A 13,235-nucleotide genomic window follows, 5' to 3' on the forward strand; every position below is an offset into this window, starting at 1 on the left:
GCCACTTGACTTTGGCAAAGAGCCAGAGCAGGGATATTACAATTTTCCCCAGTACTCCTTTGCTGGAGAAAAGAAAATCACTTCCCAATACAAACCAGTAAACAATCACGTTTCTAACATACCCAGTTCTGATAAAAGGTCTCAAAACTGAAATGTTAACCCTATTTCTATCTCCACAGATGCTGCCAAACCTGCTGAGTATTCCCAGCATTTTATTACAATCCATTAACTTCTGCTGAAAAGCGTCAGGTTCACCTGTAATAATCACTTTTCCCAATATAACGACTTATCAAGTCCTCAACCTAGACTGTATAATGAAGTCTATTTTAAATCTAGAACTAGGATATTTTCTTATATAAAAATACATGTTTTCAAAGAAATATCCCTCTTTGCATTACTTACCTGTTCTCCAGGAAAAATTAAGCGGGTCTTCCCTAGCATTGCACGGAATTTGTGTACAAAGTATTCTTTGAAGCAGGATCTGAATGAGAGAATATATAAATATTACTGTTGGAAAGTTGAAGCATTTTGATTTTCAGGTACATTTTTGATGCCATTAATCAAGAATTACAATTAGTCTAAATGAACTAAGTAGTATAAAGATATAAAATATATATTTTCATTCATTCATATGGGTGTCACTGCTACGGCCAGCATTTATTGTCCCATCCCTAAGTGTCACCGAGGAGATGGTGAGCTGCCTTCTTGAATACAATAGAGTATCAGTAGCTGCTGAGGCAGCTGAGCCATTTTAGAGCAGGGATGTCTTGTATTTTCTTTTCATGTATGGAATGATCTGACTGAGCTGCACGCAGAGCAATACTTTTCCATGTACCTCGGTATACATGACGATAAACAAATCCAATCCAACCTTGCTGCATTTATACAGGACCTTGGTGAGGCCACACCTGGAATATTGTGTACAGTTTTGGTCTCCTTATCTGAAGAAGAATGTTTTTGCTCTAAAGGGAGTGCAACAAAGGTTTACCAAACTGATTCCTGGGATGGTGGGACTGACGTACGAGGAGAGAGTAAAACGGTAAGGATTGTGTTCGCTGGAGTTCAGAAGAATGAGGGTGAAATCTCATAGAAACCTATAACATTCTAACTGGACTAGACAGGGTAGCTGCAGGGAGGATGTTCCCAATAGTGGGCGTGTCCAGAACCAGAAGTCACAGTCTGAGGATACAGGGCAGACCATTTGGGACAGAGATGAGGAGGAATTTCTTCACCCAGAGTGTGGTCGGCCTGTGGAATTCATTACCACAGAAAGTAGTTGAGGCCAAAACATTTGTATGTTTTCAAGAAGCAGTTAGATATAGCACTTAGGGAGAAGGGGATCAAAGGGGGGAAAGCGGGATTAGGCCGAGTTGGATGATCAGCCATGATCATAATGAATGGTGAAGGAGGCTCAAGGGCCATATTCTTCCTGCACTTATTTTCTATGTTTCTAAGAGGGCAATTAAGAGTCAACCACATCACTGGAGTCATATATAGGCCAAACAAGGCTAGCAGATTTCCTTCCCTAAAGTAACTTAGTGAACCAGATGGGTTTTTTAAATAATCCATTTGCTATATGGTCACCATTACTGGCCAAAGCATTTGATTCTCTTCTCTTTTTCCATTTTATTTGGGTGGCACGGTGGCTAGCACTGCTCACAGCACTAGGGACCTGGGTTTGATTCTGGCCTTGGGTGACAGTGTGGAGTTTGCATGTTCTCCCCATGTTTGCATGGGTTTCCTCTGAGTTCCCCAGTATGCTCCCACAGTCCAAGGACGTGCAGGTTAGGTGAATTGGCCATGCTAAATTGTCCCTTAGTATCCAGCGGTTATGTGGGGTTACAGGGATAGGGCAGGGGAGTGGGCCTAGGTGGGTTGCTCTTTTGGAGGATCAGTGCAGACTCAATGGGCTGAATGGCCTCCTTCTGCACTGTAGGGACTGTATGATTTATTTGGTTCGGATTTTATTTAATATATTAAGTTCTCCAGCTGCTATGGTGCGATTTAAATTTATGTCTCCAAATTATTAGTCCAAGCATTTGAATCGCAAGACTTGTAGCATAACCAGTATGCTACCCTACCTTAGTCACACCGACACTTTCCTTTTTTAAATAAATTTAGAGTAGCCAATTATTATTTTTTCCAATTAAGGGACAATTTAGCGTGATCAGTCCACCTACCCTGCACATCTTTGGGTTGTGGGGGTGAAACCCACCCAGACACGGGGAGAATGTGCAAATGTGCAAACTCCACACGGACAGTGACCCAGGGCCGGGATTCGAACCCGGGTCCTCAGCGCCATAGACAACAATGCTAACCATTGTGCCACCTGCCACCCAGACACCAACACTTTCTTAATCCCCTTGTTTTTGTTTATCAATGGAAACTTTCACTAGGTATCCTCACAAAACCTTTATAAATTTGATAACCCTAACTTTCTGTTTCAGCAAAAGCCTTATTTTTCAAACCTTTTTCCAGAAATCTTGGTATAATTCTAGTGAATTTTCACTGTACCATTTTTTTGGTTCCAGTGTCTTTCAGTATTGTATCTAGAACAGCACAATGCACTCATTGTGTTCTAACCATCATCCTATACAAACAACATTATTTTCTTACTTTTTTTATTCAATGCTTCCATGTGTGAAACCCATATTCTTAAGATCATGAGAAACTGAAAGTGCAGCTTATATGCCCTCTCAACTCTGCTTTACCATTTAAAAAAATAATTTCATGGGATTGCTAGCATTTGTTCCTCATCTCTAATTATCCATGAAAAGGTGGAGGTGAATCGCCTTGGACAGCTGTAGTCCATCTAGTGTAGGTATACCAGCAGTTCTGTTCGGAAAGGAGTTCAAGGATTTTGACCTAGTAACCGAAGGAACAGCGATATAGTTCCAAGTCAGAATGGTGCATAACTTGGGAGGGGAAAAGGTGGTGTTCCCGTGCTTCTGCGGCCCATATCCTTCCAGGTTAAAGAGGTAACACGTTTAGAAGGTACTGTCGAAGGAGCATCGATGAATTGTTGAAATGCACCTTATATAGTGGTGTATATACATTGCTGTCACTATCACGGGGGTGCAGTGGTGGAGGAAGTAAATGTTTAATATGATCGTAGCTGAAATTTCACATCCACTCCACTTTCCTGTCTTCATTTCCTTAGCACCCAACATCCACCAATCTCAGTCTTGAATATGCTCATTAATTGAACGTCCCCTTCTCGCTGGGATAGGGAATGGCAAAGATTCACAATCTTCTAAGTGAAGATTATTTTCTTCATCTCAGTCCCTTATCCTGAGATTGTGACCCACTAGTTCTAGACTCCCCAAAACAGCATCCCAAGCAAAATGCTGGAAATATAAATAAAAACAGGGAATGCTCTAAAAATTCAGCAGGTCTGGGAGCATCTGTGGAGAGAGAAACATTTTGTTTCAGATTTTGTTTTTAATGTCTCATGACCATATTGAACCCGAAACATTTACTCTGTTTCTCTGTCCACAGATGCTGCTTTTTCAGCATTTCATGTTTTTATTTCTCATTATCCATTTGGTTAAATCCTAAGAATTTTAGATTATGAAATCACTTCTCAATCTTCTAAATCCCAGAGAATATAAATCCATTCTATTCAACCTCTTCTCGTAGGACAGCCATTTAATTCCAGGTAATTTTGTTGCAACCTCTCTATTCTTCCTTAGGTAAGGAAACTAAAACTGTACACAGTACTCTCGATGTGCTCTTACCAAAGCCCTTCATTCCTGCAACTAGAATTTCTTACTTTTATATTCTGACCCCATTGCAATAAAGGCTGTTATGTCGGTTGTCTTTCTAATTGTTTCCCATCTCTGTGTAATTCATATGCATGGCCTGGAATGATACTAGCCCCATTGCAGACATTTTTATGGGGGGGGGGGGGAACCAACCAGTGGAGGTTCCCCTGATTTCTATTTTGCAAGGACTCTGATGTCTGAAAGTTTCATTAAAATCACCACAGAAACATCGAAATGTCAGGTAATGTAACCCTAGTTTGTCTAATCTCTCCTCATAAATTAACCTTTGGAGTCCCAAGGATTGTGCTAAGTCTACACTGTGTTCTTTCTATGGCCAAAACAACCTTCCTACTGCTCACTGTACTCCAGGTGTGCTCTCTGCTTAAACACTGCTTCAGCAATCTTGCACACTATGCCGCTAGGTATAAAGGCCAGCATTCTATTAACCATTTGATTATTTCCTGTACCATTCTAATAATCTAAGTATCTGGATGCCCAAGTCTCTTTAGACTCCCGCTATTTCTAGCTTTTCACCATTTAGAAAGTATCTAGTTCTATACTTTTTGAAGTAGATGAAGTAGTATTTGCTGATTTCATCTGTGGGAAGTGCACCCAACTCCAGCTCCTCAAAAACCGTGTTAGGGACCTGGAGCTTGAGCTGGATGAACTTCGGATCATTCGGGAGGCAGAGGGGGTCATAGATAGGAGCTTCAGGGAAATAGTTACACCAAAGACTGGAGATAGATGGGTAACTGTAAGAGGGACTGGGAAGAAGCAGTCAGTGCAGGGACCCCCTGCGGTCGTTCCCCTGAGTAACAAGTATACCGTTTTGGATACTTGTGGGGGGGACGACTTACCAGGGGTAAGCCATGGGGTACGGGCCTCTGGCACGGAGTCTGTCCCTGTTGCTCAGAAGGGAAGGGGGGAAAGGAGTAGAACATTAGTAATTGGGGACTCAATAGTCAGGGGCACAGATAGGAGATTTTGTGGGAGCGACAGAGACTCACGTTTGGTATGTTGCCTCCCAGGTGCAAGGGTACGTGATGTCTCGGATCGTGTTTTCCGGGTCCTTAAGGGGGAGGGGGAGCAGCCCCAAGTCGTAGTCCACATTGGCACTAACGACATAGGTAGGAAAGGGGACAAGGATGTCAGGCAGGCCTTTAGGGAGCTAGGATGGAAGCTCAGAGCGAGAACAAACAGAGTTGTTATCTCTGGGTTGTTGCCCGTGCCACGTGATAGTGAGATGAGGAATAGGGAGAGAGAGCAATTAAACACGTGGCTACAGGGATGGTGCAGGCGGGAGGGATTCAGATTTCTGGATAACTGGGGCTCTTTCTGGGGAAGGTGGGACCTCTATAGACAGGATGGTCTACATCTGAACCTGAGGGGCACCAATATCCTGGGGGGGAGATTTGTTAGTGCTCTTTGGGGGGGTTTAAACTAATTCAGCAGGGGCATGGGAACCTGGATTGTAGTTTTAGGGTACGGGAGATTGAGAGTATAGAGGTCAGGAGCACAGATTTGACTTCGCAGGAGGGTGCCAGTGTTCAGGTAGGTGGTTTGAAGTGTGTCTACTTCAATGCCAGGAGTATACGAAATAAGGTAGGGGAACTGGCAGCATGGGTTGGTACCTGGGACTTCGATGTTGTGGCCATTTCAGAGACATGGATAGAGCAGGGACAGGAATGGTTGTTGCAGGTTCCGGGGTTTAGGTGTTTTAGTAAGTTAAGAGAAGGGGGCAAAAGAGGGGGAGGTGTGGCGCTGCTAGTCAAGGACAGTATTACGGTGGCGGAAAGGATGCTAGATGGGGACTCTTCTTCTGAGGTAGTATGGGCTGAGGTTAGAAACAGGAAAGGAGAGGTCACCCTGTTGGGAGTTTTCTATAGGCCACCTAATAGTTCTAGGGATGTAGAGGAAAGGATGGCGAAGATGATTCTGGAAAAGAGCGAAAGTAACAGGGTAGTTGTTATGGGAGACTTTAACTTTCCAAACATTGACTGGAAAAGATATAGTTCGAGTACATTAGATGGGTCATTCTTTGTACAATGTGTGCAGGAGGGTTTCCTGACACAATATGTTGACAGGCCAACAAGAGGCGAGGCCACATTGGATTTGGTTTTGGGTAATGAACCAGGCCAGGTGTTAGATCTGGAGGTAGGTGAGCACTTTGGAAACAGTGACCACAATTCGGTGACCTTTACGTTAGTGATGGAAAGGGATAAGTATACCCCGCAGGGCAAGAGTTATAGCTGGGGGAAGGGCAATTATGATGCCATTAGACATGACTTAGGATGTGTTGGTTGGAGAAGTAGGCTGCAAGGGTTGGGCACACTGGATATGTGGAGTTTGTTCAAGGAACAGCTATTGCATGTTCTTGATAAGTACGTACCAGTCAGGCAGGGAGGAAGGGGTCGAGCGAGGGAACCGTGGTTTACCAAAGAAGTGGAATCTCTTGTTAAGAGGAAGAAGGAGGCCTATGTAAAGATGAGGCATGAAGTTTCAGTTGGGGCGCTTGATATTTACAAGGAAGCGAGGAAGGATCTAAAGAGAGAGCTGAGACGAGCAAGGAGGGGACATGAGAAGTCTTTGGCAGGTAGGATCAAGGAAAACCCAAAAGCTTTCTATAGGTATGTCAGGAATAAAAGAATGACTAGGGTAAGAGTAGGGCCAGTCAAGGACAGTGGTGGGAAGTTGTGTGTGGAGGCTGAGGAGATAAGCGAGATACTAAATGAATACTTTTCGTCAGTATTCACTCAAGAAAAAGATAATATTGTGGAGGAGAATGCTGAGACCCAGGCTATTAGAATAGATGGCATTGAGGTGCGTAGGGAAGAAGTGTTGGCAATTCTGGACAAGGTGAAAATAGATAAGTCCCCGGGGCCGGATGGGATTTATCCTAGGATTCTCTGGGAAGCCAGGGAAGAGATTGCTGAGCCTTTGGCTTTGATTTTTAGGTCATCATTGGCTACAGGAATAGTGCCAGAGGACTGGAGGATAGCAAATGTGGTCCCTTTGTTCAAGAAGGGGAGTAGAGATAACCCCGGTAACTATAGGCCGGTGAGCCTAACGTCTGTGGTGGGTAAAGTCTTGGAGAGGATTATAAAAGATACGATTTATAATCATCTAGATAGGAATAATATGATTAGGGACAGTCAGCATGGTTTTGTGAAGGGTAGGTCATGCCTCACAAACCTTATCGAGTTCTTTGAGAAGGTGACTGAACAGGTAGACGAGGGTAGAGCAGTTGATGTGGTGTATATGGATTTCAGTAAAGCGTTTGATAAGGTTCCCCACGGTCGTCTATTGCAGAAAATACGGAGGCTGGGGATTGAGGGTGATTTAGAGATGTGGATCAGAAATTGGCTAGTTGAAAGAAGACAGAGAGTGGTAGTTGATGGGAAATGTTCAGAATGGAGTTCAGTTACGAGTGGCGTACCACAAGGATCTGTTCTGGGGCCGTTGCTGTTTGTCATTTTTATAAATGACCTAGAGGAGGGCGCAGAAGGATGGGTGAGTAAATTTGCAGACGACACTAAAGTCGGTGGAGTTGTAGACAGTGCGGAAGGATGTTGCAGGTTACAGAGGGACATAGATAGGCTGCAGAGCTGGGCTGAGAGGTGGCAAATGGAGTTTAATGTGGAGAAGTGTGAGGTGATTCACTTTGGAAAGAATAACAGAAATGCGGAATATTTGGCTAATGGTAAAATTCTTGGTAGTGTGGATGAGCAGAGGGATCTCGGTGTCCATGTACATAGATCCCTGAAAGTTGCCACCCAGGTTGATAGGGTTGTGAAGAAGGCCTATGGTGTGTTGGCCTTTATTGGTAGAGGGATTGAGTTCCGGAGCCATGAGGTCATGTTGCAGTTGTACAAAACTCTAGTACGGCCGCATTTGGAGTATTGCGTACAGTTCTGGTCGCCTCATTATAGGAAGGACGTGGAAGCTTTGGAACGGGTGCAGAGGAGATTTACCAGGATGTTGCCAGGTATGGAGGGAAAATCTTATGAGGAAAGGCTGATGGACTTGAGGTTGTTTTCGTTAGAGAGAAGAAGGTTAAGAGGTGACTTAATAGAGGCATACAAAATGATCAGAGGGTTAGATAGGGTGGACAGCGAGAGCCTTCTCCCGCGGATGGAGGTGGCTAGCACGAGGGGACATAGCCTTAAATTGAGGGGTAATAGATATAGGACAGAGGTCAGAGGTGGGTTTTTTACGCAAAGAGTGGTGAGGCCGTGGAATGCCCTACCTGCAACAGTAGTGAACATGCCAACATTGAGGGCATTTAAAAATTTATTGGATAAGCATATGGATGATAAGGGCATAGTGTAGGTTAGATGGCCTTTAGATTTTTTCCATGTCGGTGCAACATCGAGGGCCGAAGGGCCTGTACTGCACTGTATCGTTCTATGTTCTATGTTCTACCTCTCATTTGCCACAGCTTTGCCCATTCACTTAATCTATCAATATCTCTTTGCAACTTCACGTTTCCATACACACTGTATACAATACTGCCTACCTTTGGGTCGGTGGAAAATTTGGATATGCAGCTTTCTATCTCAATGTTGTTAATGAATACTGTGAATATCTGAGGCCCCACATAGATTCTTGTGAGGCACAACTGCAACATCTTGCCAATTAGAGTGCCTGTCCGTTATTCTCATTGTCGCCTTCCACTCAGCCAATTCCCTATTCAAGTGAAAAATTTGTCTTCACTTCCACGAGCTTCAACTTTAACTAACAGTTCCTTATGAAGAACCTTATCAAATGTTTTCTGAAATCCCTTAGAAGTAACATACATCGACATTCCCCTGTCCACTTCTTTAGTCACCAATTCACAAAATTCAGTCAGATTTCTCAAACATAACCTACACTTTCAAAATGCACACTGCTCTCTCTGATCCAGCAGAAAGTTTTCACGGTCTTTAATCACCCTGAATTAATTATAGACTCCAGTAATTTCTCAACAACAGATGCAAAGTTAATTATCTCCAATTCCCTGATTTACCTCGCTCATCTTCCTTAACTTTTAAGTTATTTCCATTCCAACCGTTATTTATATCTTTGACAACACCCCTTTGCCCTCAGTTGTAATGTATTTAATCTGGATTTACGGCAGCCATGATTTAATTGTTGCAAAAGGCTAGATGGGTTGAATGGCCTATTCAACAACTTAACGTATAGAAAAATCTTTATGTTTTAAAATTTGCAATTGAATACTTTGATACTTACTTACAAAACGCATCTCCAACTCGAATGACCAACACAGCAGAACTGTCCTTGCACTTCATACATTTCTGTGTAACACTACAGAAAATAAATCACATTGTAATTTTTTTTTTAAAACTTAATTATTTAGAAATATCCCATTAACCTTTCCTGAACCAATTCATATCTGATTAAATGGCTACCAACACAGTAAGAAGCTATAGCAAGACAGGCAGAAAGGCACTTGGTGTATTGAACACTTTACAACTGAAAAAAGTAACCACATATTTGATTTTCAAAAAGCGTTAATAAAAATTACATCTCCACGAACAAACTCAAATATAACATATCTCTAGAATAATTACTATACAGTTGATTTAGAAAGGCATGGCTGGTCATCTCTGGGTTAGAATTTTTCCACACAAAGGCCAGCCAAAGTCTGTGGAAGCTGGATCAATTGAAACCTTCCAAGACCAAGATGGACAGATCAGGGTATTAAGGATATGTAACAAAATAACAGTGGTAAATGGAGTAGAGTACTTTTGAGCCATGAATTAAGCGAATGGCAGAACAGATTCCTGTTCCTATGAGACCTGAAGGTTAAGAGTTTGGGTCACAATGGATTAAAGTGCATTATCTAGACTAATATAGCACCACGGAAATACTGTAATGTCAGAGTCTGTATCCTTCAGATAAAGCATAGGTCCTGGCTGTGTATTCATCAAAATTATCAAAGTAACTTCTTCATCCACCCATGTAAACTAATGGAGTTACATTTATGTCAGGTGGGAGTAAGGTGTGCCAAGTGTCCGTTAGTGATCCATGTTTCCATAAAGCTCTTATCCTTTTCTTTTAACGTTTTTGATAATAGCATGTAACCCCGCCCTTTGGCCGTGCATCACAAAGCTGCGTTTTCACTGAACGATAACGAATAACATGCCAGGAAACATCACGAACTGTCACATTAGCAAGACACAGTGCTGGTTACTACCCAAACATCAGCAGGGTCTTTTGAACCGAATTAAATGGCATACTCCACTCGGCCACAAATTGCGCAGCTAAACGCTTTTGTTTACAATGTCAAGCTGAATTTGAAGCGCCCCCTTACTTGTACTGTATTGGCACTCCTCCTGTCAAACCTCTTCTTGTCGCATTCCCCTGCTTCTAATGCCTTGATAAAGATCATCGCGCGTGTTTTAAATTAATTCTAGCTGCGGCAAAAAAATAAATCAACCTTCCAACCTAATTTATCAGCAAAAGACCGGGGACGGGGGTGAGGGGGCTGATTCGTTTTGTTTCCAAGATGCATCTGAGCGGTTGTCCGCAGCCAGGAGTGTCACGCTGCTGCAGCGGTGGGCAGCTTCCTAACACCACCATATAGAATATATCTAGCACAACATGCTGGGCAATCTCAGCAGGTCAGACAGATTGTCCAGCATCTTCTGTCTTTCTTTCAGATTCTAGCATCCGCAGTCATTTGCTTTTGTGACACTATATGTCTGTCTGTATACTACATGTGTGTATATATATATATACACACACACACGAGTACATTAGATATGATGTATATAGTGTGTATATAGATATGTGTATATGCTGGGCACCTCTCGACAACAAAGCGTTTCTTTGAAATGGAAAGGGTTCCCCCTGGCTCTCTAACCTTGCGGCCGCCACCCTGACCAGCGGCTGCTCGCTGTAATCCTCCTCAGCCTCGCACATGGCCGCGCTCCGGGATCCGCTCTCGGTTCAGAGGGGTTGCTGCGGCCGCAGGCGGACAGCGCGTGCCGGCGAGCACGGCTCACACTAACAGCGGCCCGGAGAAGCCGAATGAATATAACCCCCTCTTCTTTTTTTCGATGATCCTGGTGCTTTTTTCAGCCAGTCCTTTTTTTTCCCCCGTTGCGTGTTTTATTTGTCGTTCGTCCTCCCTCCACAACCGGATGGAAAGCGCAGCCTTTGTTCAATCGCTCTGCCGAGAGAGAGATGGGTGGGGGGAGCAAATGGCGGCGTTTCCCTGGGAACCCGACTCGGGGGTCCCGGCTGCCGCTGACGTCACCGTCGGTCGCAGGGCGATGACGCGAAGGCCCCCGCTGATCGTCGCGACCCGATGACGGGTGTTTAGGTTGTAGAGGGGGTACGATCATGGCGATGTTTCGGAGTTTGGTCTCCGGCGGTCAGGCGAAACAAGCGCCGGCGGCGCCGGGGGAGAACTTGGCCGATTCGTACAGCTGCCCCATCTGCCTGGAGGTCTACCACAAGCCGGTGTCCATAGCCAGCTGCGGACATGCGTGAGTTGAGGCCAGAAGCCGGCTTGATTTGATAGCCGGAGCGGTGCTGGGTCCGGGGCGGCAGACAATGGCTGTGCGCAGCCCAGGGCAAGTTGAGGGGAAGAAGCTTGTGTTTGGCGAGCACCGTGTGTCAGGCAGCTGGCAAAGGGGAGGTGAGGAGGGAAGATCAGCCAAGCCCGGATGGGCTGGGAACTTGAGGTGGTTTTGTGTTGGTTTAAAGCGCGCTGTTGTGAAGTTCTTCTAAAGCTCCTTCGATGGCGTCGTCTTCACGGCTGATGTTTAGTCAGACTTTCAACGGCTTTGTTGGGTCAACACAGCGATGTCACTAGTAACTATCAGGCAATTGCTGCTCCTGTTTTTGGGGACAAGGTTACTTCCTTTTGGGTTAAACGCCCAAATGCAATTCTTTAAAACACAATTCTGCAAACGTAAATTTGACCGATCACCTCAAAAACCGATGTGACCGCAAGATTTGGAAGTGCGTGGTGTTTTTCATTTCCACGTTTAGATGAGTGTGTGCGTCCTTTATTTTTAAATTATTTTTAAATAATCCCTCTGCCGTTTCCTCCGCCCGCGAATGCATCCTGCAGATCGTCGAACTTTGACACCGTTAATGTATCAAGATCAACAATATCTCGCAATTATAAAGTTTACAATGTAAACATAACTCGCCATGTAGTGAACACAACAATGATATAAATAAAATACACGATGTAAATTAGAATTTACGGCAAAACCTATGTGATTGATTTGGAAGAGACAAATGACCGACTCAATCAGATTGGTGAACTCCATAAATTAGTACGGTCCATGCTGCCTTTTGTGCTGTTTTATTTTCTATTTTGTTTATACTGCAGGATCAGCAGATTTTAAAATTTGAAAGTTTCTTAATTTAACCAGGCTTTGTGCGTTCTCGGATCTGTACCATCAGAAGGAACAACATATATATTTATTGTATACTCCAGCTAACTCGTCGGTCTCCCTGCCTCTATGGGCAAAAGTGTACAGTTGACCTGCTGATGAACTCCAGGAGTCAGAGGATTTAAGTTGGCAAAAGAGTTACCATCAATTCTTTAGTTATGTCGTGTACCAGTGTGAGAAAACAAATATTCGACCAGAACTGTGGCACTTGGGGATAGGGAGTACAATTTTTTATTTTTTTTTCGAAAACATTAGAGGCTATTGGTTGATCAAAAGGGGGAAATTATTAAACCAGAACAAGATCACTATTTTTTGTTGAACCAAGTTTTGGTAATTTCTGCAATTCATTGGCTAGTTTATAGTTAGGTGTGTCTCCTCACTTAATGATTAATGTAAAACAGGCAGAAATGTGCTACAGATCATGGCATGTTTTGTTGATTTCAGTAAAATGCTGATCTCCTGTTACGTTACTCAAGTCATTTATCAAATTATTAATTCCACCTCTATTATATCATTAGCGTGAATAGGGAGAAGGAAGGAACTTTCATTTTTACTTTTATATATCGTAATGAAGGAAAATGTTTATTGAAACCAATATAACGTATTTCCCTTTTGGCTCAAGGCCATTGTAAGGAAATTATCCCCAAATCTGAGGGCTTTCATACCTATGTGGCCTTAAAGTTGTGATTTGTTTTTGTATCCTGGTGTAAACTAAACTCACTAATCATTTCTGGGAAAATTTGGTTGGGTTCTCGAGGATTAATTGTTTTTAATGGAGATGGGAAGACAATGTGCACCCCATGGGCAAAAATTTCCAGTTGTTTTGATTGTCAAACTTGGTTATGGAGAAGATTCTGTAGATGTATTGAGTCCCAAAGCATGTATTTCTAAACCGAACTGTACCCCAAGATGCTGGCACAATCAATATACTGGTATATTAACTTACCAGTAAATTTACCCAATGTATGTAATCTTCCTAAAGAAGGTTCTGCAGAGATTTTTTTTTAAATGCACAAAAGTATTTCTTTGTGGCCTTATCATTGTTCTGTGCAAGAAG

The 13,235-nt window shown here is 43.3% G+C and overlaps 2 protein-coding genes across 7 annotated transcripts in view; one reads left to right on the forward strand and one right to left on the reverse strand.

The window, feature by feature from the left end:
* ctu2 (cytosolic thiouridylase subunit 2 homolog (S. pombe)) overlaps positions 1-11,038 on the reverse strand; it is a 40,330-nt gene extending 29,292 nt beyond the window's left edge. Inside the window, exons 1-3 of one of the 4 annotated variants that reach the window (XM_038806443.1) lie at positions 10,630-11,038; positions 8,998-9,068; positions 403-481 (exon numbers count right to left, since the gene is read on the reverse strand). In XM_038806443.1, coding sequence (XP_038662371.1) covers positions 403-481; positions 8,998-9,056 — 138 coding nt within the window. In that variant the 5' untranslated portion in view covers positions 9,057-9,068; positions 10,630-11,038. Of the gene's footprint in view, positions 1-402; positions 482-8,993; positions 9,069-10,629 lie in introns of those variants that run through there. The other 3 variants (XM_038806441.1, XM_038806442.1, XM_038806444.1) reach the window with 3 other exon arrangements.
* A 12-nt stretch (positions 11,039-11,050) lies between these two features.
* LOC119971212 (E3 ubiquitin-protein ligase RNF166) overlaps positions 11,051-13,235 on the forward strand; it is a 69,768-nt gene continuing 67,583 nt past the window's right edge. For 2 of the 3 annotated variants that reach the window (XM_038806446.1, XM_038806445.1), the window contains exon 1: positions 11,051-11,257. In XM_038806446.1, the coding sequence (XP_038662374.1) occupies positions 11,112-11,257 (146 nt within the window). In that variant the 5' untranslated portion in view covers positions 11,051-11,111. The remainder of the gene's footprint in view (positions 11,258-13,235) is intronic. The other variant, XM_038806448.1, reaches the window with a different exon arrangement.

Source organism: Scyliorhinus canicula, chromosome 9, assembly GCF_902713615.1.
Source record: "Scyliorhinus canicula chromosome 9, sScyCan1.1, whole genome shotgun sequence".
NCBI classification, from domain to species: domain Eukaryota; kingdom Metazoa; phylum Chordata; class Chondrichthyes; order Carcharhiniformes; family Scyliorhinidae; genus Scyliorhinus; species Scyliorhinus canicula.